Source organism: Parambassis ranga, chromosome 9, assembly GCF_900634625.1.
Source record: "Parambassis ranga chromosome 9, fParRan2.1, whole genome shotgun sequence".
NCBI lineage: Eukaryota > Metazoa > Chordata > Actinopteri > Ambassidae > Parambassis > Parambassis ranga.
Window position 1 is genome coordinate 9,215,496 of NC_041030.1, and position 21,544 is coordinate 9,237,039.

The 21,544-nt window shown below is 41.6% G+C and overlaps 1 protein-coding gene across 2 annotated transcripts; it reads left to right on the plus strand.

Moving 5' to 3' along the window:
* The first annotated feature begins 201 nt into the window (after positions 1-201).
* On the plus strand, positions 202-20,489 carry cemip2 (cell migration inducing hyaluronidase 2). 2 transcript variants are annotated; one of them, XM_028413342.1, is made up of 24 exons: positions 202-472; positions 2,993-3,344; positions 3,494-3,634; positions 3,720-4,287; positions 6,910-7,079; positions 7,180-7,371; positions 8,190-8,359; positions 9,472-9,684; positions 10,422-10,627; positions 11,421-11,490; positions 11,929-12,057; positions 12,636-12,724; positions 13,873-14,004; positions 14,240-14,275; positions 14,401-14,556; positions 15,492-15,669; positions 16,832-17,047; positions 17,134-17,345; positions 17,430-17,612; positions 17,734-17,953; positions 18,040-18,141; positions 18,234-18,379; positions 18,512-18,618; positions 18,716-20,489. In XM_028413342.1, exons 2-24 carry the CDS (start codon positions 3,011-3,013, stop codon positions 18,913-18,915), a joined length of 4,170 nt encoding a protein of 1,389 aa, XP_028269143.1. In that variant the 5' UTR covers positions 202-472; positions 2,993-3,010; the 3' UTR covers positions 18,916-20,489. The 2 variants fall into 2 exon arrangements, with proteins under 2 accessions (XP_028269143.1, XP_028269144.1); XM_028413343.1 differs by lacking the exons at positions 202-472; positions 2,993-3,344; positions 3,494-3,634; ... (1 more) ...; positions 6,910-7,079; positions 7,180-7,371 and having other exon boundaries at positions 8,320-8,359; positions 9,494-9,684.
* The last annotated feature ends 1,055 nt before the right edge of the window (positions 20,490-21,544 follow it).

A 21,544-nucleotide genomic window follows, 5' to 3' on the forward strand; every position in this document is an offset into this window, starting at 1 on the left:
CATTTAACACTAAAGAGTGTTTTGAAGAAACAAAATTAATATCAACCTTACTGTGGAGGGGTGTATACACTAGGGAGTTTACAGCTTGCTAAATATAAACCTACTTTTATTAATAATACTACTAGTATATATAACAGAAAAGACCTCCCTTGAGATTTTTTTTTATTGTCGCCGCTGTTTCCGACAGTACCTGAACGCATCACAACTTCCTCTCTACTCCAAGCCGCGCCTGCTCCTCTCTCGGTGGGACAGGGGGCTGAGTGACGGACGAACGACAGCCTATCAGCAGAAAAAAACACCATGTGAAGAAAGGGTATATAAAACGGGACGGGAAAGCGCAAACCTACCAGGCTGAGAACTTATTCATTCGTCTCACCACCTCCTCCACCGCCGCCGCTGGGTCAGCGCCTTTAACTGTTTGGCAGAGAGCGGATGGACAGAGCGGGAGAGGAGCAGGACAGTCTCACCGACGGTAGGAGCTCACCGTCGGCCCCGGCAGCCGTCGTTCACCGTGTGGTTGTGTCCTTCCGTCAGCTGCTGAGGGGGGTGAAAGAGGATTCGCTGAGTTTGTTGTCTTGAGAGTGAGGGTTTCTGTTAAATGGCCGAGCTACTTTTTAAAAGTGCAGCGTGCCGCTACGTGTCGCGTCCGTAAGTTATTCACTGACAAACCGCAGAAATATCTGTTGTAGCACAGCGGTTTGTAGCAGCTGTATGATGACTTCAAGGTTCCTCTTTTGTGATGGTGGCAACGGACTACTCAGTATCAAATGAGACAAGACATTGTGTTTTGCACAGAACAAGCACATAGTAGTTCGAGTTGTGTCAGCACTGTTCTTATAGATTGGAGTTAGCTAATACAGGGAACACATGGCTTACTGTTTGTTACACTGCCAGAGAAATGGGTGATTCTACAGCTGAGGAATGTGTGATGGTCTGTCCCGCTTTGACTTCCACATCTGTTTGATATTCAGTAGCTCAGAAATCAGGAAAATATGAGAGGAGTGAAGGAAGTGGTCCCATCTGGTTACTAAGACATACATCAGCTCCTCAAGGAGCAGTGCAGCCCATGTGATGAGTGTGATTTCCAGACAGTGGAATAGACCCCTCAGGTGTCCACACATCACTCTTTTTTATGTTCACACCAGACAGGTTAGGGGGCAGCAGCAGCTTGGTCCTTTTATGGTGAGGAATGTGAATAAAAACATGAGATGGGGTTATTAAAAAAAAGACTAATGCCTGTGGGATCATCCCATCACAAGGTTCTGTCTAATGAGTATGAGCGTGTGAACAGCCAAAATAGAGTTTTACTACACAAAGAGAGTTCACTATTTTCATGATGTCTATATTATGCTCTGGCTTCTTCCCAAGAAATAAGCAGGACTAACACAATGAAATGCTGACATGTCAATGAAAACAACATCTAAATGTCATATTTCATGGCAGAGGAGTAATATTGTTACAGTTTAATGTATTTATTTAATCTATCTCTGTCACCATAATAGTACTCTTTGTGCATTCTGAGCAAAAATGTATTCAGGAAACATAGTGATCAGGAAACTTAATATTGTGACGTTAAATTGTTTCAAATATATTCTTACATTGCTAAGCAAATGTCTTGCTCTTGTCTGTCATCTCCTCAGACATGATGTTGCCAAAGCTGTACACCGTGTTAACGGCTAGTAAGCAAGTTTCTTCATTGTCATTTTCTTCTTCAGCTTCAGCCTTAAGTATTGAAATTTTGTCTGGTGGCATCAAGCATAAGGTGTATCTTTGTGTTTTAAACAGCAGCAGAGCTTCTGCTCACTATAATCATATGTGTATATATCATGGTTACAGTTGCTGATGATTGGTGAACGCCTGATGACAGTGGCTCTCAGACTGTAGTGTGTTACTTCATACTGAAGTGTGTGAAGCAGCTCCCGTTACGCCCAGTGTATTTTGTGGCCTACTTAAATAACTGATTCCTTGTCTAGCATCCTTGATTGTACATTGTTTTGTTTACGAGTTGAAGGGGTTTGTTGTTGCTCTGGGGTTGAAATGATGACTGGCTTGTCAAGACAATGGTGGTTTTGTGCTTGTTTGTGGATTGTCCCCGAGTCCCAAGTGGTTATTTTTTGTGTCAGGAACCAATGTGTGTAATGCTCGCCGATGTCATTAGAGCGGTTCAGGGTGTTTGTGTTCAAAAAGTGCAATTGAAGCCTTTTCTTTCTGCACTGTCATTTCCTCTTCCCCCTGTGTGTTCGTGTGTGCAGGTGTGTCCATGCGACCCCTCTGTGTGTGTGTGTGTTTGTGTACTTCTCATGTTGCAGGACTTAACTCAGTAACATTATGCAGACCAGCCTCATGTTTGAGTATATAAAGCAAATCTCCATTACTGTATGTCAGTGCAGCGTCATCTCGAGGGAAACATGGGTTTGTGTGTGTCCATGGCTTCAGTTCAGTTTGTGCTACTTTGTCGATTTGTGTGAAATAAAAGGAGCACAAACTGGAGCTAGAACACTCCTTCCTTACTGTAATTGGTGCCATCTGTTTTGGCTGTGTTAACATAGTCTGAGGAATGTTGAGATCCATTATTCACACAACCTCCTTTGTTACTGTGGACAAGGGCAGCCAGTGGCTATCTGTTCAAGCCAATGTATAACCCAGCCTTGAGACATATAGACTTTTTTGGAGAGTAGATTAATAGTCTTTGTCAGACCCACTCCCAGGATCTCTACCTGGAGGTCTAGGAGAGAGATGCTTGCTGGGTTATTGCCTGTTTCCCCAGAAGCAGCCCCTTTGATTCCTTTGCCTCCTGCTGTTTATACTCTCATTTTATGTGTTTAAGAGTCTTCTTCCTGCACTTTGACCCCTTCTGTCTGAAGTCATTTTTACTCACTCCCTGATTTCATCTAGTACCATCATTTCGGCACCTTTTGCCATATAGTAGCAGTGTGCTTACGATTGACTTCTTTTTGTATATGACTCTCCCTTTGCCCTTGTCTCCTCTCAGGTCGCAGACGCATAGACCATGCCGACGAGTGATGGCCCCAGCCGCTTCCCTGTCTTTGTGGCTCCGCCTCACGGCAACCATCAAAGGTGCCCAGGTTATGTTCCCGGGCGAGTGGCCCCAGTACGCTCCCCGCCACCTTCCAAAGCCCCACCACCTCCACCGATAAAACCTCATGGTTCGTCGATACAGCAGCAAACCACGTTTAACTTGTCGGAGGAGAACCAGCACAGGGGGCGCGCTCAGAGTCTCCAGCAAAGAAAAAACACTGTGATCTGCTTTGGAGTGTCATTGGGTGCTTTCTTCCTCACACTTATCCTTGTCCTTAGTCTCAAAAGTGGACATGTACTAGATGGTCAGTATTACCAATCACTGTTTTTTGTTTGTTTGTTTAACAAACAAAGCACCTCTCAACCTGCCTCTTTTTGCTCTATTTATGTACATTTTTATGTTCCTGTCTGTTTGCAAGTGTGATGTTCACAGCTTGTTTGCTCATGTTTACAGAGAACTGTCCAGATCACAGCCCATCTCTTAGCAGCTGGAATCCAGGCCACCATCCAGAGAAGGCTGTTGTTGTCAGAAAGGGAAATCTATTCAGATTAGATTCTTCTGCTACCTTCCATTCCCTCACCATCCAGTCAGGAGGTAAGCAAATCATTCGGCAAATCATTCAGCAACTTGAGTTAAGTTGATTAACTTTTGGAAACTTTATCTCCCTCACTTCTCACAGGTCAGGTAGTTTTTGCAGATAATGCAGATGGCTCCAAAAACATAACCTTGAGAACACATTACATTCTCATAGAAGATGGCGGAGCCCTTCACATCGGGTCATCCAAATGTCGATACCGCTCTCATGCTACCATTGCCCTTATGGGCCGCTCAGATAACAAGGCTGTCCCAGAGGTTCCTGGACTAGGCCACAAGTTCATTGGTGTTTTGAGTGGTGGAACCCTCGAGCTACATGGCACCGAGAGAGTTTCCTGGTCATTGCTGACTCGAAGCATCCCTGCCACAGGGCTTTCTACTGGGGGTCATGCTTTTCAGCGTAACTTCAGCCGAGGTATCAACCTGCGCGTGGTTGACCAGGACACATCTGCCGTGCTGCTCTCTGAACGCTATGACACACACGAGTCCCGTAATGACAGCCGTCAGCTCACACAGCTGCTGCGTTCCCTGCCAGCGGGCCGAATTGTTGCCCTGGCTGTCGGAGATTCTGCTGTCAAAAGTCTTCTGGATGAAACCAAGAGGGTCATCGAAGAGAAACTGGGTAGCAGCTTTGTGCATGATCTCAAATACAGGTAAGCACTGCTACTTTATAAATGTAAAATACGTATATACGCTGTGTGACTGAGTGTGTGAGTGTAACTGTGGCTCACGGTGTTCATGTTGCAGCATGTGCCAGGTCTCATCGTTCATAATGGTGTGTTGCTTGTGAATGTCTTTGGGAGTGTTCTGTTTATCCTTGGTCTACTGGGGCTTATAAAGAATGTTAATGTGTTCTTTTTGTTTATCAGTTAAGTAAACCCCCTTACCTTTGAAGACTCAAGCTGATGAACTGATAGTTCCATTATTTTGTTCTAAGCCCATCCGTCCCGGAAAAATATCCTCTTTCATGTCATTTTCATTTTGAATGTTACTCATGTAACTGTTACTGTTATTTGCCTTCCTGTTTCTGCTGTATCGTGCTCCACCAGAAGAGGAAGCACGAACAGGATAATGGGGTTACAGTCAGAGTTTCCAGGATTTGTGAAAAAAGTAGCAGTTCAGGAGATTTTATGACCCTCTGCTTTTTCCTTCACACCGACAGATACCAGAAACACATCCAGGATGTAGTCCTGTTCTAATTGCTTTCTCAAGCTCTCAAAAAGAGAACTTGGTTATTCTGCATGACTTTTCCTGCTGTCTCTGTTTGAGTTCATTGCTGTGTTATTTGCAGCTCAGCCTCGTGGGGTTCTTAGTTGACTGAAAAGCCATGTGCTGTGCCAGATTCTCCAGTGTCACATTTCGCTTTTGGGGGGTGGATGCCAGGCAGCACAGAAGTTTCCAAACAAATCCCCTCAAATCCACAGTAGAGTGATTTAAATAACCCAGATAATACCATGCTGTGCAGAGGTGCTTTTGTGTGCATACTAGTGAAGGTTGTGCACCTTTAATTGATCCTTTTGGTGTTGTTTTTTTTCTTGTTGATTTTGTGTGTGGTTGAGAAGAATTGATGTATTTATGTGACAGGGTGAAGTTTAATGTGTCATTAAAGTCACACTGTGACAGACTGAGTAACTTTATGCTGAAAGACATGGGTGGTAAAGGCATGTGAGTGGGCAATGATGAAGTACAGATTAGTTTCTGTAGAAACAAAAATGTTAAAACCAATTATGATGTTGGTTTAGTGTGTCAGCGTAGTGACACTTTGTGACCTACCACTCATGTTAGAAATACACAACCCCGTTACCCAAATACCTCAAATGGTTTTTGTGTCAAATTTCCTTCCTGGCATAGATGTGTTAGCTCCTGCCATGTGTCTGTTGACCCCTCTGTCTTTAATCTTTGTCTCTCTAGAGAGCATTTACACACGCGTAAATACACAACCATTGCCGGTCTGTAGTGAATTCACCTCCGGCCTCTGCATATTTACGGTACTGTTATTGTCAGGTTGTTAAAGGCTGATAAACATCATGGCTGTGGCAAAAGGGAAAAGGTGAAACCTTCCCCTTTCCCTTTGTGTGTCTAACCATTGGACTCATCTTGGTTTGATTTATGAAAGTTAGGTATGCAAGTGAGTTGAATTTGGGATAGTTTATTGTGTGTGCAACAGGCCAAGCAATGCCTCAGTGGAAACGGATAATTCTGCTGAGATCACTGTCTTCCATTCTAAATGAACAGCTGCCAATGCAGATATCACTCCATGGGTTCTCACACACAGCAATGGTTAAGTTTTGCGAAAAGGTCAGGGTCCCTATGTGTTGATGAAAGTTGAACCATTAGAACGCTCTGTGCTTGTTTCGGCTCATTCTGTTAAAACTGGACAATCAAAGGAAAAAAACTGTTCTTAGGAAGCTAAGGTCATGACATTTGAAGCATCCAAAGCTGTTGCAATAGATCACACGCCCTCACAATCACACCCAGTCCCATTCGCCGTCCACGCCCTTTAGCTCCTCAGCTGAAAGGTTTCAGCCTCTCCTTATTTAATCATTGTAATCTCATTTTAAAATACAATTTCCAGCTTTGCAGTGGAATGACAGGGGGAGGACATGGAAGAAGAGTGTAATAAATTTTATTGGGATGTGTCAGGTACACCCATAATTCTCCAGAGTTGTATGAATAATCTGAAATCTTCTGTCATCATTTTTGTAATCCCTGACCTCTGATATCCTTTCTTTCTTTTCATTGTCTTTTTATGATTGCCTGACATTTCCTCTGATATTCAGCTGCCTGCTACTCTTTCACCTCCTGTCCTGCCTCAGGCTTATTACAGGCGCTTGCTTTTGTCACAGTAGTGAGTAGCAAAGTGTCTGTCTGCTATGATCTGCAGTGTCTGTGCCTCCCACTGGAAGATGTTTACGTGTGTGATTGAAACATTGCCACCCTTATGCTGAGACTTTATGCATCTTTAAGATCCTGTTGACATTTTTACTTAAATTTCCCTGAACTGAGCTTGGCCCACTCTTTCTGGAGCTGCCTCTAGTAACTGCTACAAAAGTTGTCTTTGAACATGTTGCTATAGGCTGCAAAGTCATTATCTCATAAACTGCACTTGATGTACAACAGCAAGACTATGGGTAAAGTTAAAACTTTAAATGCAGCTGTGAGTTTGTGTGCTGACTTTTGTTCAGGTACACTGCATGCTTCTTTTTACAGACGTGTAAGACTTATGACTTCCTCTTTTCTGTCTTTCTCCTACCTCTCTCTCTATCCCTTTGCAGACAGGCGTGGGCTTTGGTCTCTGTGGTAGGTGGTGGTAATGCATCATGCTCAGAGAGTGTTCGGGAACACGAAAACCACGACACAGGTGGGAGAGCTGTGGCAAGACGCAACTTTACCACTGTGGATGGAGATGCCTTCTCAGTCACTGCCTACAGCGAGTGGAAGACTGGTGAGAACTGGCTTATGATGAAATCCATTTTTCTGCAAAAATGCATGCAGTACATATTATTTTCTTTTGCCTCTTTTAAACACTATGCTCTCCCCCACAGGCTTTCCCATCTCTGGCTTCCAGGTGGATGCTGTGGATCAAGTGGTGCTAAATTTGCAAGATGAAGTGCAGCAGACTTGGCAACCAGGGGATCGTATTGTAATGGCCAGTACAGACTACTCAATGTACCAGGCTGAGGAGTTTACCTTGCTGCTCTGCCCTCACTGCACTAGCCGACAAGTCAGGATACAAGGTGAGGGAGAGGACAGTGCATACAGACAGTAGGTGACTTTTGGTGGATTTGGGCTTGTGTTTCCATGTTTTCTACTTTCCTTTGTGTGACTCAAAGATTATCAATTCCCCTTATTGCATATATTCCTAATAGTGATGCATTGCAAAATATTGACATTTGAATGAACAGCAGCTCATCCACTAGGTCTCAGGGTAAGTTAAAGCCATATAGGAAGAAAGTGGGATCTGATTTCCTTATCAGCTGTGACTGTGATATGAAATTATTGCAAGAATATTGTCATCTTATGTTCTAATAGTAACATCACCTCGTGTTTGTTTGGAGGTATTCCCTTTGCTTCACATTCACCTACTCTCAGAAAGTGTGTTGATCTCATTTTGCGGTTGTCAACAAACAACCACCTCCTTTCCTGCAGAGAAGGGTGTATTTATGTGTGTGCCCGGTTTTGTGTTGTTGCCTGAAGGAAAGGCCGAGCAGCTGGAGCACTGCTATGCATTATCACTGGCAGTTGCATGTAGTCGACAAGGGTATTGATTAATTTGTATTGTATGTATTTGATTGCTTTTTGCATGTGTTAAGTTAATGTGTGAGTAGGTGCATGCTTCCTGTGGTTGACTGTTTTCAGACAAAAATAACTGCCAACACCTGTATGAGTCAGCATTTTATTTTATGTATTTTATGTTCATGTTATTTGTGACCCATGCTCCCTGCTTGCTGCATTCTTATATTGTACTCATATAAATTATTGACTTGCACCCTTTCCTTGTTGTCTTCATAGTAACATTTAACCAAAAATGTATCCGATTGTGTGTGTTGCTCAGGAAAGCCTCAGTTTAACCATGTTGGAGAGATCATCGATGGCGTCGACATGCGCGCTGAAGTGGCTCTGCTCTCAAGAAACATTCTCATCTATGGAGAAATGGAAAACTCCTGCTATGGAAACAACATGTGCCAGTTCTACAACCATGACACCTTTGGAGGCCACATCAAGGTGTGTTTTGTGTGCATGGTACAGCACAGGCCCTTGTTAGGACTATATGTGTGTATTTGCTAATGTATGTGTCTTGTTGTTTCAATATGACTTTAATTATTCAGGTTACTGCTCTGCAATGACTTGCTTAACAGTTTCCATGCGGCTAAGATAGTCGGCATAAGTTATAAATGTGTATGAGATTTAACTTTTATGAATGACGTTTACTCCTCAGTCTGTAAATCTAAACATACACTGACACAGAAGACAGATTAAGGCCATACTTGGTAATAACTGGAGCACCATGTTCTCACCTCACTTGGACTCCATAGTCATTAAGTTCACTGTAATTTGGTGAATGATGGTACAATTTCATTCACATTGGTGGCAAATGCACAATAACATTCCTTAGACTCTATGTAATTTGCCCCCCCCTTGAGCTAAACATAATAAACACAGAAAAACACAATGACTTATTTTGTTGCCTAAACCTGGATAAGGAAAAGCTTTTGTCATTCTTATCAACTGAAAGAAGTTGTGTGTATCTTGGATGGATGCATATGCAGCAAGTATTGGGCTTCATAAACTAGTGTATACGGTTCAGACAATTAGTATAAATGTGTGTATTTGTTTAAGTCAAAGACAGGGAGAGCAATGATGAGGGAGCCGGTCAGTACTGTGTGTATTAGGGTGTGTTTCAGTTAGCTGAAAGCATTGGCCAATACCTCCTTAACAGGAACCAGAGCCTGGGGATTATGCCATACCCACAAAAAGACCTCCTAGAGAGCATAGTACAGAGTTTTCGCATTGTATTATTCATTGGCAATTATGCTTGACTCTGCAGTGTGCGTCTGTATGTGTGTTTAGTTTTTGATTTGTATCTCTTTAGTGCGTTTAAATATCATATTTATGAACATCAGTGATTTTAAAAGTGGTTGACTCACTGGAGCAAGGTACCAACCGAGCTATAGCTCATATTTATTATTGGAAACCTCGAGACAAACCTTGTATTGGCCAGCATAGCATACTTTATGGTTTGTAATTGCTCCATTGTTTTCACTTGATCATCTTTAAAACCCTGTTTTTTTCCAACACTCTGGCCTGTCCTTGTTCTCTGGCTCCAACATCAATAGATTTTTGGTAACTTCTCGTCAGTGCATCTGTCCCATGTGGAGCTGAAAAACATGGGTCAGCAGCGAGAGAAAGGCCGCTACCCTCTCCACTTCCACATGTGTGGGGATGTTGACCAGAGGGGAGGCTACTTGGAGCCCACCTATATCGATGGACTCTCCATACACCACTCCTTCTCCCGCTGCCTCACCATCCATGCCACCAATGGCCTGCTGGTAAGCATGTATTGATGTAACATTATTATCAGTAATCTTATTGCTTGTTTCCTCTTTTCTAAAACTTCATGGCCCCTGGGATTGTGTGTACCGCCTGCGTGTCTTTCTTGACGTCAAATGTTGATGGATTAACAATAGTTTTTTGAGGCAATCAAGTGTTTTTTCTTTGAGGGAAATGGAATTCAACATTGTTTGACTCTGCTGTTTTTTCCTGTTTCCCCTCTGGCATATTGACCCTGTGTGAATATTTTCTTGTTGTGTGTTTTCCTTCACAGCTGTGTTTTACCATCTTTTCTCTACACGGCTTCAGCTGGGGTATAATAAAGAAATACATTCAGGAATTTTAAGTATTGTAGGGCTGCGGGCAAATCTAGCTGCAGATGTTGTGGCCAAGGCCAGACAAATCCTTGGACAGGGAACTGCTGTAAATACAATATAATGTGATTTATATTCTGTACTGCACTGCTATTGTCCTACTCTGTTCTCTTTGTTCTTAAAGGATGATTCCAGTATTTTTGGGCCTTATTTTGCAATCCTTTCACTCACTGTAACCCTTGGCAGTTATCAGTACTAAAAGTGCCATGGTTTTGCATGCACTGATTGTTGGACAACAAAATCACTGCATCCACTCTTCAGAGTTGAGATTGCTCGAAACTTTAGATTTTAAAGAGATTTTCACATTTCATACTTTGATTAGTTGAGTAATATTTATTTCATATGTTTTTTCTTTGATCCAGGTAAAGAACACTGTGGGCTACGACACCCTGGGTCACTGTTTTTTCCTTGAAGATGGTATTGAGCAACGAAACACTTTCTACCACAACCTTGGCCTGCTGACTCGACCCGGGACTCTGTTGCCCACTGATCGCAATGAGACCATTTGCACCAGCATCAAGGACAAAGTCTTCAAGGGCTATACTCCCTCCCCTAGTACAGAGTGCAAGTAAGAGATAAGGATGTAACTTGGTATGTTTATTGTTGGAGATATGAGCAAAGCTGAGCACACTGATAAACGAGAGTTTGAGTTTCTGGTCCATCATTAAGAAGAAGTCCATGACCGGATACATTTCAGTGTGGGCGTGTGTAAATAATCTGTTTTTTGTTCTTTGTGTTTGAGGGTTTCAATCATTTTTATATGTAGCAACAAAGAGAAAGAGTCTATTTTTAATACACTTTTAATATAAAATACCTTCGGCCGGGTCTTGTTAAGCACTCTTAGGCAAACAGCTTCCTTTTAAGAAGGAAAATAATTTGTTTTTCTTCTAAACGTCGAAATGTTTCCATGTCAGAGTCACAGCCAGCTTCAGAAACTTACTGAGATAGTGCAGACATTCCATGTGAGAGACAGATAAAAGTGTCAGTACTACTGTGTATGGGTGGTTTTATCCATGCAATAACAACTTCTCCTCTCCGTGGGATGTTTTTTATGTAGCAAAAACCAGAAAAGAGCCTCTGTGAGAGAATCAGCAGGGTCTGTTTCCTGGAGGTTGTGTGTGTGTGTGTGTGTGTGTGTGTGTGTGTGTGTGTGTGTGTGTGTTGGCAGAGTTGTCTCTGTCTGAGGTTTATGTTGGAGAGGCAGATTATTGAAGGAATTTAGGAGGATCATGAGATTGTTTGATGTCTGTCTACTCCTTATTAGTTATAGTTTCTGATATGCCAGCCTTTTTTAATATGTGTTTCTGTTCATGGTTATGTAATCATGTCTTTCTTGTGTGTGTGGTGGGGTTGTTCTCTAGGGCAGTCTCAACATTCTGGATCGCCAATCCCAACAACAATCTCATCAGCAATGCAGCTGCTGGTTCTCAGGTAAGATCAGAGTTATGTTAGGAAAAATGAATCACTTTCAAGAAGAGCTCCCTTATTGATATATTAAATGCATGAATATGTGAATCAAAATTAAAGATGCTCATAACAACTTGATCCATCAATAAAATAGGACTTAAAAGGCTTTAGTGTTTGATAGAGGAGTGCAATAACAGAGTCAGACCTATAATATATTAGAGTAGAAGAAGAGGATCCCTAATCTTGTTCACAGGGGAAACTTATTCAGTTTGCAGATTATTGGTAGGGGGTATCTGTGATATTAATGTTGTCTCTATGAACTACAAATTACAATAAGCCAAAGAGAGCTTATGTGTTCACAATTGTGTCTTTCCTGCAGGACCCAAGAAGTCTGAAAATATCATGACCTTCTGTCCTGCCCATGCTGTATTATTGAATTTGCATTCTTTTTTCCTGTTCCAGGACGCTGGCATATGGTTTGTGTTCCACAGTTCCTCGACCGGAGACTCTCATGGGTCGGTACCAGAGACTAAGGCTGAGCTCACTCCTCTGGGAATTTTTTACAACAACCGTGTACACTCCAACTTTAAGGTTTGTATAATGGGTTTATACAGACAAGAGAAATACAGTGTTTATAAATTGTAAAACAAATCACGCATAATTTTCTGCTTACTCACTTCTTGCCAAAGACAGGCACACACATGCGAGGTTCTACAATGGTGCTCTGTTGTGTAATGACAGAAGTCGGGCAGGTGAACTGTAAGTTCTTTGTCCAGTCTGACCACAGCAGCCTCTCTTATAGAGGAAGGAGGCCCAAGGTTTTAGACTATACCTCGCTTATACCGCAAGACCAACTCCACACAGGTTTCCACACACCACTTCAGTTTATTTTACAATTCATATTTTAAATATACAAATCCATATGTTATGGAGTGTTTATATTCTATAGCTTCATATACGTCATAAATGATTCACTGTATTCTGTTCCTGCGTGTACAGTATTGATTTTCTCACTCTCAGGCCAGAATTTAAATTTAGTGCATTTATTATTGCCTCAGGTACCACACTGTAAAATGTGGACTTGTTTATGTCAGTCATAAAAAAATGGACCCGTGCTCTTCTATATTTCATCTTTTACTGTACTTGCAATCATGCTTTCATCTTTCTAGGCAGGGCTGTTCATTGATAAAGGAGTGAAGACCACTAATGCTAGTGCGGCAGACCCCCGGGAATACCTGTGTTTAGATAACAGTGCCAGGTGAGTTTGTGTGCAAAGATTTTAAACTAATGCTAAGTATGAACATCTTGATTATTAAGCTCTTTATTAATGGCTACTGACTAGTATACTGTGTGTATGTTTGTGCACATAGCCCATACCTCTGCACTGTTAAAGGGCCTATATGGGGTTATCATATGCATCATGGTGTTAGTTACACTGTGTAAATACAGGGTATTTGTGGTTTTCTAATGTATTTGTTTAATGCCACTGTCAATACCAGTGTATGAATTAAGTTATTAATACACCCCTGTTGTAGATCCACCAGGATATGACCATTGACAGGCATAGATAGATGGCTTTATAGTGTGTTGCTGCATTTTAGTGGAAGGTCTGTCAGGTTTGTGTTGACAGAGAAAACAAGGCTTCACAGATAGAGTTTCCACTCTGGAGCTCCCTACCCAAAAACAGCCCTCAACTAGATGGAAAAAATCTTATGTGCCCACTGGGACTGCTGGCTGTGCTCTGTGTATGTCTGTGTGTGCACAGAGGTATGAGAGGGAGGATTTTTAAATGTTAAAATGTGTGTAAGAACATGAGAGGGGGGAGGGGTGGGGGATTTGTGATGAATGATTATAAGAAAAAACAATAGTTGATGATAACTCAGAGTGATTTCTAGTGATTTATGCGGTTCTGTGACTTTCATCTAACTTCCACATTTAGGTTACACTTCTCCCTCGAGCAACACTTTGGTCCCTGACAAAGTATTTTTAAAACTAATGGCCTGAAGTGTCGAAAAAAAGAGGGCAAACTCCTTGATCACTACAGTTTGGTTTCCTCTTAGCAGTAATATCAACTTTGTACAGTTTATGTTTTAATATATGTTGGGTGGTGGCTATATAATAAATCTTTTTATTTAGGGATGTAGTGTGGGAGGTAATAAGCGCTGCCTGAGGGCTCAGTAAGAGTTAACAGTGGGGCTTCAAATCTTTTGGTTATTATCAATTATGACTGCAGATTTATAAAATAATGATTTAACAACTGAATAATAATCATTGTGTATGTGCTAGTTTGCGCGTTGTCCTACATTATTACCATGTGTTCTGAAAAATCAGAGAGAAAGTTTGTGGTAAGGATGAAACAATGACAACAATAGAAATGTTTCTTCCTGTGTGTGTGTATGTTTTCAGATTCCGTCCACACCAGAATGCTGATCCAAATCAACCTCGGGTGGCCGCTGTCATCGACAATCTGATCTCCTTCAAGAACAATGACTTAGGAGCATGGATTCGAGGTGGAGACATTGTCATCCAGAATTCTGGGTGAGACGGCTCATACACTCTCATCAGTTTGCGTCAGACTAGCAGCTCTTTCATCTGAGGCCCAGAGGTTAAAAAAAAACTGCTGTCACCACCAAGTACACTGGGATGATTTTTGTTTTGCTGGAATTATGATGTAATCCCCCTGCAAATTGCTGTGATGGCCTTCTCTGCTGTTTTTAATGACTTGCCTACTTAGTCTCTTATTTTTTATTGACCACCGAACATGTCTCAACAGCTTTGCTGACAATGGAGTAGGATTGTCTTTTGCCAGGTGTGTATTCACTCTGTTATGATGATATACAGCCTTACATACTTTTCTTCTCTCCCTGTCCGGGGGACAGGATGCATGCTTACATACACTGTATGCATATTTGTCTCAATCATTTTATCCTGCAGTGATGGCAGCTACCCGAAAGATGAAGGCTCCAGCCAGGAAGTTACACAGTCCCTCTTTGTGGGTGAAAGTCGAAACAGAGGGACCAATGGAGGACAGAATAAATACTGGGGAATTGGAGGGACTGATGCAAAAATGAGGACACTGCCTAGGAACAGGTGAGTGGAAGCAAACAGTAAAAGATACATTAATAAATGGAGGAAAGATGCATCTGAGAAATGGACAAAACTCGAGGTTTCTCAGGAATTGCAGGGAATAAGGTTGCCAAAGAAAAATATGCTGGGAAAAACAAACAAGGAAGCGAGAGTGAGCAAGGCAGTCCAATAGTTGGACAGCTGGACAGACGAGGCTGCTTACAGCTGCTTTTGCCTGGAGGTGGACCTGTGAATGGAAGTTCTGTTTTGACAGATTTCCCTACAGTGATATTTTAGGCACTTCATGAAAAACTGGTTTTCGTAGGAATGGAAAACTCATTGCAGAAATTTGTTACATAAGCGCAAGATTTTAAGGATTTGAGTCTTGACAGAGCTTCAGGAGACAGTGGTGTATCAGGTGAATCGTACACATATTTGACAATGACCAAAGTCTGTCTCAAATCACTTGTGTCTCACTGGAAACATTATTAATTGGTCTTCAAATACAAAGACCTTTATTCAGTCTGATGCAATGCCAAGTCTGAGTCAGTGAAGAGTACTAATGAGAGTTTAAAGTCGCTTCTGGGTCTCCTGGGAGCTCTCTTTTCTGTCTGACATTTTTACATAAGAGAAGAGCAACTGGAACAAGACACAGACTATGTGCCTTTTTAGTTTTAAGTACCAGGGTGTCAGCTTTTGACCGCTGGCTACAACTTTACAACCATTTTATAGACTCCCTGACCGCACTGTGACATCTGGCTGAGCTGGTTTGTCTGGCGTCATTGTGGTTACAGCCAAAACAGCTTTTTCTGCCAGGGAGAAGATAGGAACAAGAGTTCAGAGAAAATATCTAAATTCTTCTTCAACACGATTTTAACAGTTTGTTTTTAAACAAATATTTTAAAATCAAATTTTATTGTCTCATTGTGGTCTATTCTTGCACCATCTCCCATCAATAGGACTTTCCCAATCCGAGGTTTTCAGATTTATGATGGTCCATTGCGGCTTACACAGAGTACATTTCGTGGATTCATTCCCACCCCAGAACGTTACACCAGTGCTGTGGGATTCAGCTTGAAGAACACCTGGCAGCTCACCCCACGAAACAACCTGTCTCAGCTCAGCTTTCAATCTACTGTGAGTAAACATCTTGGTTTGACATAACTGCTGATATTATACTGAACATTGTATTTTCTGAACATACGATGCAATATGTGAACCTGTTCAGAGTTCTTATTTATGTCAGCTCTTCCCTCTCTTAGATGCTTTTGTCCTTTGCTTCTTACTTTATTGTGTTTTGTGCACTTTTGTGCTCTGTTTGGGTAGCAGTGGTGAACACTTGGTGATTAATGCTCCTTTTTTATCTCATAGCTTGACCTAGTGTATTATTCACTTCACTCACTGAGTTTTAATTCTTCCTTTTTAATTAAAATTAAGAAACCATTATTAAGAAATTAAGAAACCATTAGTCCCACAATGGGGAAATTGCTTAAGGCAGCCCAGCAAAGAGCGCCATACACCAGTGCCGTACACTGGAGGCTATGCAGGTAAAGTGCCTTGCCCAAGGACACACAACAGTGACTAGGGAGGAGTTGGGATCGAACCACCAACCTTCCGGTTATTGGACAACCCTGCTATAACCAAGCAGCAGTGGCTTTGTTAGTTTACTCCTGTTTTTTTCCTGTAACAATCTCCATGTATTGTTTAGATCCTATTATAATTCTAGCTCTGTTAGAGTTTGGATTTATCTGAGGAAAACAGAAGACAGGAAAACCACCACAGGGGAACCACCTTCCATGTTAGTCGCTGCAGAGAAATATTGCATTTCATTGTTGCCCTCTGGTGGTGGTCCAGTGTAGTGCACTGTCTATTAGGAAATGTGGTGTCCCTATTTATTAGATTAATATATGCATTCTTAACACATATTCAGTCCCATAAACATAATTTGGGAAAAAAACAACAATCAATCTAGGAAAATATACAGGGGTCAGGGGTCAAGGGGTCATTTAGTGTAAAAGGGAGTTTATTACTGCAACATCTTGTCCTCCTGCCATGTCAGTGAACTCTTTTGTGTGTGAGAAATCTAAATTAGATTATATTAATAAGTTTAATACCAGGCTGATTTTCCTTCCTAAGGCAACAAAGATTATTATTATGAAAATTATGTAAATCAAATGGATACATTATCGTGTTGCAGAAATATGCAGCTGTGTTGGAGATTGTACACTGGACGGATATTTACTACAGGATAATAACACCCTGAATTTGGTGATAAGATTTACATTTTTAATATCCACAGGTGGGCCTGCAGGCATTCTTTGGTCGGCCCGGACAGTGGTTTGAAGAAAATGACCTGGACGGTGACAAAAACTCCATCTTTCATGATCTGGACGGCTCAGTCACGGGTTACAGCGACACCTACTCTGGCCGTGCAGACAACTACCTGATCCAGCATCCTGGCTGTGTGAAAATGGCCCAGTGGAATGCAGTGACCTGCAGCGGTCGCTACTCTCAGGTACATCACGGCAGGATTGACACCTCATTGTTTATTTTTTGTCCTTCAAACATAAAAGATCTCACTGACTCTTTTACTTCTCGTAGGTGTACATTCAAACCCAAGGAGCCTCTAGCCTTAGTTTATCCATTAACAGGGATGAATACCCTGACTCTCCTTTGGTACTACGAGGGATTAACAGCCAGGGGGCGCTGTCTCAGCAGTATCAGCCGATCCTGATGATGAGCAAGAGCTACACGTTGCACTGGAGTGGTCCTGCACCTAGAGAGGTCGTCCTCTCTCTCATCAACTTTGATAAGTAAGTTGTAGCTTTTTTAGCTATTCTGGGCTGTAAAACCTGATTAACAGCAGAGAATGTACTCATGTTCTTTCTCTTACTCAGAGACGACTGGGTGCTTGTCGGACTCTGCTACCCATCAGACACCACATTTCAGATCATGGCTGACATCTACGACAGGCAGAGCAACACATTTGATGATATTACAGACTATGGCACTGTTTCCTCCCTTGCACAGCTGGAGAAGAAACCAATGGAAAGGAAGTACTTCTTTGACCAAACTGCAGGGTGAGAGTTTTGCTTTTAACCCTCTTGCACACACACAAATATACACACACATACACACTTCTGCCATCAAAGACCTTCACGTTTTTGGATTTTTATTTTCTTCTCACTATTCCTTAACCAGATTATTGTGGCTCTACCTTCGAGCTCGGCAGGGCCGTGACAGCCACAGCTACTGTTCAAAAAAAGGATGTGAAAGAGTGAAAGTCGTGGCCACTACGTCCTCTAAACAGATCTGTAACTGTACAGCAAAGGCCTACCCCAAGTATACAAAGACTCCCTCAGCAGTGGTGCCTATGCCGACTCTAAACACACAACCGTGCAATGCCTGTGGTGCTAAAGAGGTTTGTGTTGCTACATTTTAAAATGACCCCTGTTTAGCTGCATAAAATGCAAATCACCAGTGTAAATCAGTGTGTTTCTGTCTCAGCTTGCATTTTCTAGTGAGCCATGGACCTCCTACCTCCAGACGCAAGTCAAGACTCTCAGCAACAAAGAGGAGCAGAGAGGAGATAACATTTCCTTTATCACTGTGAGCATGATGGGCCATAAAACAAATCTAGTCACTATATAATGTCTATATGAATCAAGGTTTTTAACCTATTTTGTTCTGTTATCCTACAGGTGGATGAGATGACCATGGCCTTCTCACAGGCTGGATTTTTCCTGGTCACAGTGGATGCCTGTTCCGGAAAAGTCACCAAGAAGACCTTTTTTGCAAGAATGGATGCCAAGATGGAGGAGGATCTAAAAACTGGAATACCAAAAAGGTGAGAGGAAAATAATACATTCCTATTTACATCCGTGTTTCATATCTAATGTGGATGTAGAAATGTTACAGCTTAGTGAGTTAATGAAAAAATCTGCAGTAATTAATTTACACACACGTTTGTTTTCTCCAGGTCGATAGTGCTCATGGGAACCCGAGGGCAGCCAGAAGGCCTGGTTGGTTTAGCGCCATATCTGGTCTCATTTGGTTTGGCCAAAGCTCCTGAGCTACACAGCAAAGGTTAGTGACACACTCACTTTGCTTCCTGTGTATGTCCAGTCACTATATTTCACACCTCTCTTTCTCACACTCACTTTATTTCTGCCTCTCACCACAGAGAGTCTGGCACTTTGGGGCTTCCAGGGTGGTTCTTCACCTCCTTCGTGGGTTTCACTAAAAGCTGGGAAAGGGGATGACTTCCTGGGGCTGCAGGAGCGCTACTTGCCTCTGGGTTTGGAGGCGTATGGCTGTTCACCACCTGCAGTCCAAACACGCAAAGACCTGGAGCTTCTGAAAAAAGCCACAGGACAACAATAAACAATGTGAACTCTACAACATACCTACCCATAAATCTCTTGCACACAGATACAGACACACAGCCAGCTGATGAATGTGAACTGCTGAACCTTTAATTTATTAACAGTGACAGAGATGTTTACCAATGTCAAGTGGAGAGAGAAGGTGTTTTATTATAAATGGAGGGTGGATATTTTTGTGATGTTTGTGTTTGCTTGTGTATGAGTCAGTATGCCTTAGGGCCGTTAGGTCAATGCACTTTTCCGGCCTTATCAGCCAAAGTGAACAAATGGGGCTTTACAAAAACTTAACAGAAAGAAAACCCAAAGCAACATTTGGGATCAGCTTGCAAAAACAGGATGAGCTTGAAAGTAGAACACAGAATATTAGATGCACACAGGCCTGCAGGAAATTAAAATAAATTAGATCGTTTCTGAAATGAGTCCATGTGAAATTAAAGCTGAAACTGAAGTGAGATGGGTTGGATGTGCTCAGGTCAATGGGAAATGTTGGAGATAAATGCCATATCATCTGAGAGTTAACGCTCAACTCTAATATTTCCCAGAAATATTAAGCCAAAAACGAGAGCCTGTCAGTTAGTCACTCATTTAAAAACGTTGTATTTTAAGCCAAAATATCTACAAGCCATATTCATATAAGCCTTTAAATAGTCCTATGCTGTAATTTGCAGAGAAATTACATTGAGGGTTTTGACTTCTTAACCTTAAAATGCCTTCGGATAAGTATGTAGGTCATTTCTCCGCCTCTGAATCTTTAACTGGAAAACCTCCTCTGATCATCGTGCAGCTGTACAACTATTGACTTAAAGCACCTTTTTTATGGATTCCTACATGGACTTACTGGATCTTGCATCTGCGTGTTTTTATTTATCTTTTTACAGCGATGGTCTCTCAAGTGCTGGCCACATGTGCAGCGCAAATATCTATTTTCTTTTGTGTGTGTGTGTGTGTGTGTGTGTTTTATTTCAAACAGAATTTAATGTTTTACCTTTTGTCTGCCTCATTCATGGTCTCTGTGTGCTTTTTTTGCAAAAATAGTACATTAAGGTATAATTGCACAACGCTTTTTACCAAGTGTGTATCCAGACTTTTCAGTATCTGGACTGTTCAGTAGTCATAGTGTACAGCAAATAACTATGTATCATGTACGAGCTGTGACATGTTTGAGAGTGTATGGATGTGAGCAGGGCTCCCCCACTGAGCAGTGTACCGGTTTGTGACTGTGTGAGTTTGCGGCTGAGTGTGTGAGATGGAGAGCGGACAGTTACCTTGTTGCCTTTTAACCACTCTACTGTTAAAAAGAGCAGAAGAAGAAGGAGATTTTTATACTTCCATCCCTTGCCTTTTGTTCAGCTGACACTTTCAAAGATGCACAAGCAGAGAGGTTTTTTTTTTAAGTAGAACTTGTAAATATGGCATTGAACTTAATATGTACATGTAATGGAAAACAGGTTGTCAATATTGTGTTTGCCGTGTGTTGGTTTTGTGTCGGTTGATACATCTTTAGAAAAGAAGTAATTAAACTCAGCATCTGTTATGAGATGGCCAATTAAAGACTTGTGCTTTGTTTTAAAATCACGTCGTCATTTGCTTGTTGAAACAGCGACAGGACGGCTTCTCCAAATGTAAATGACTCCCATTGTTTATGTACAGCATCAGTTATACATGTTCACCACTTGGGGGTAGCCTGGTATTTTTTTAGGAATCCTTCTATTGTGAAATTAATTTTAATATCTGACATGCTGAAATTAAGTTCGTACATTAAAATTTGTGTGAGGATGTATTTGAGGAATAGTATTTAAAATCTCTGTACCGACAGATCTTGTAGCTTTTAGTAAAATCACCCTCAATCTGTAGCTTGAAAATACCTCCCAGTTAATTTCACATCTTCAAACTACCCACAGCGCCAGAGTGCTGCACTTACTTTCTGCTATTCTATTGCATTATGGATGAGGTGCGAGATGAAAATTATGAATTTGCCAGCCTCAAAAGCAACTTGCAGTGAAGTTAAAGACAAAAAAGCAGCAGGATGAAATTAAATTCATCATAGTTCATAAATCCAGGATACTGATAATGTCTTTTTAAAGGTTTCTTTTCTGTATGTGCAGGCAGGATATAAAAACTGCCTTAGCAGGCCTTACAGAGCGCAGCCCGCCATATGGCTCAGAGTGAATTAACTTGCCCATGAAATGGTCCCTGACTATGAAAACTGAGTGTTCCCACACACTTCTTCACACCCTTCTGGAAATGAGTGAGGACAGATTGGAGTGACACAGTTTCCAGGCAAAAGGATGCACACAAGGACAGCATCACTCTTTGACACTCAGGCATCTGCCATAAGGGGGAAAAAAGACTGCATCTTTCTCAATGTTTGCAGAATTGTGTGTTTTAGACACTTAAACCTGCTCATTATCGGTGCAGCCAGAGAATATTTATGCCAGATCGCCAATGCCCCAACATGTTTCAAAATAGGCTGATCTTTTTTTTTTTTTTTTTTTTTTTTTAATAAATCCTTTGATGATTATGAGCCCATGTTGTGTGGATGAACTGAGTTTTAATTATGTAATGCTTGGGCTTTTGAACTGTGTAAATACATTTAGAGAAATGCCAAGCCTAAAAATATGACACTA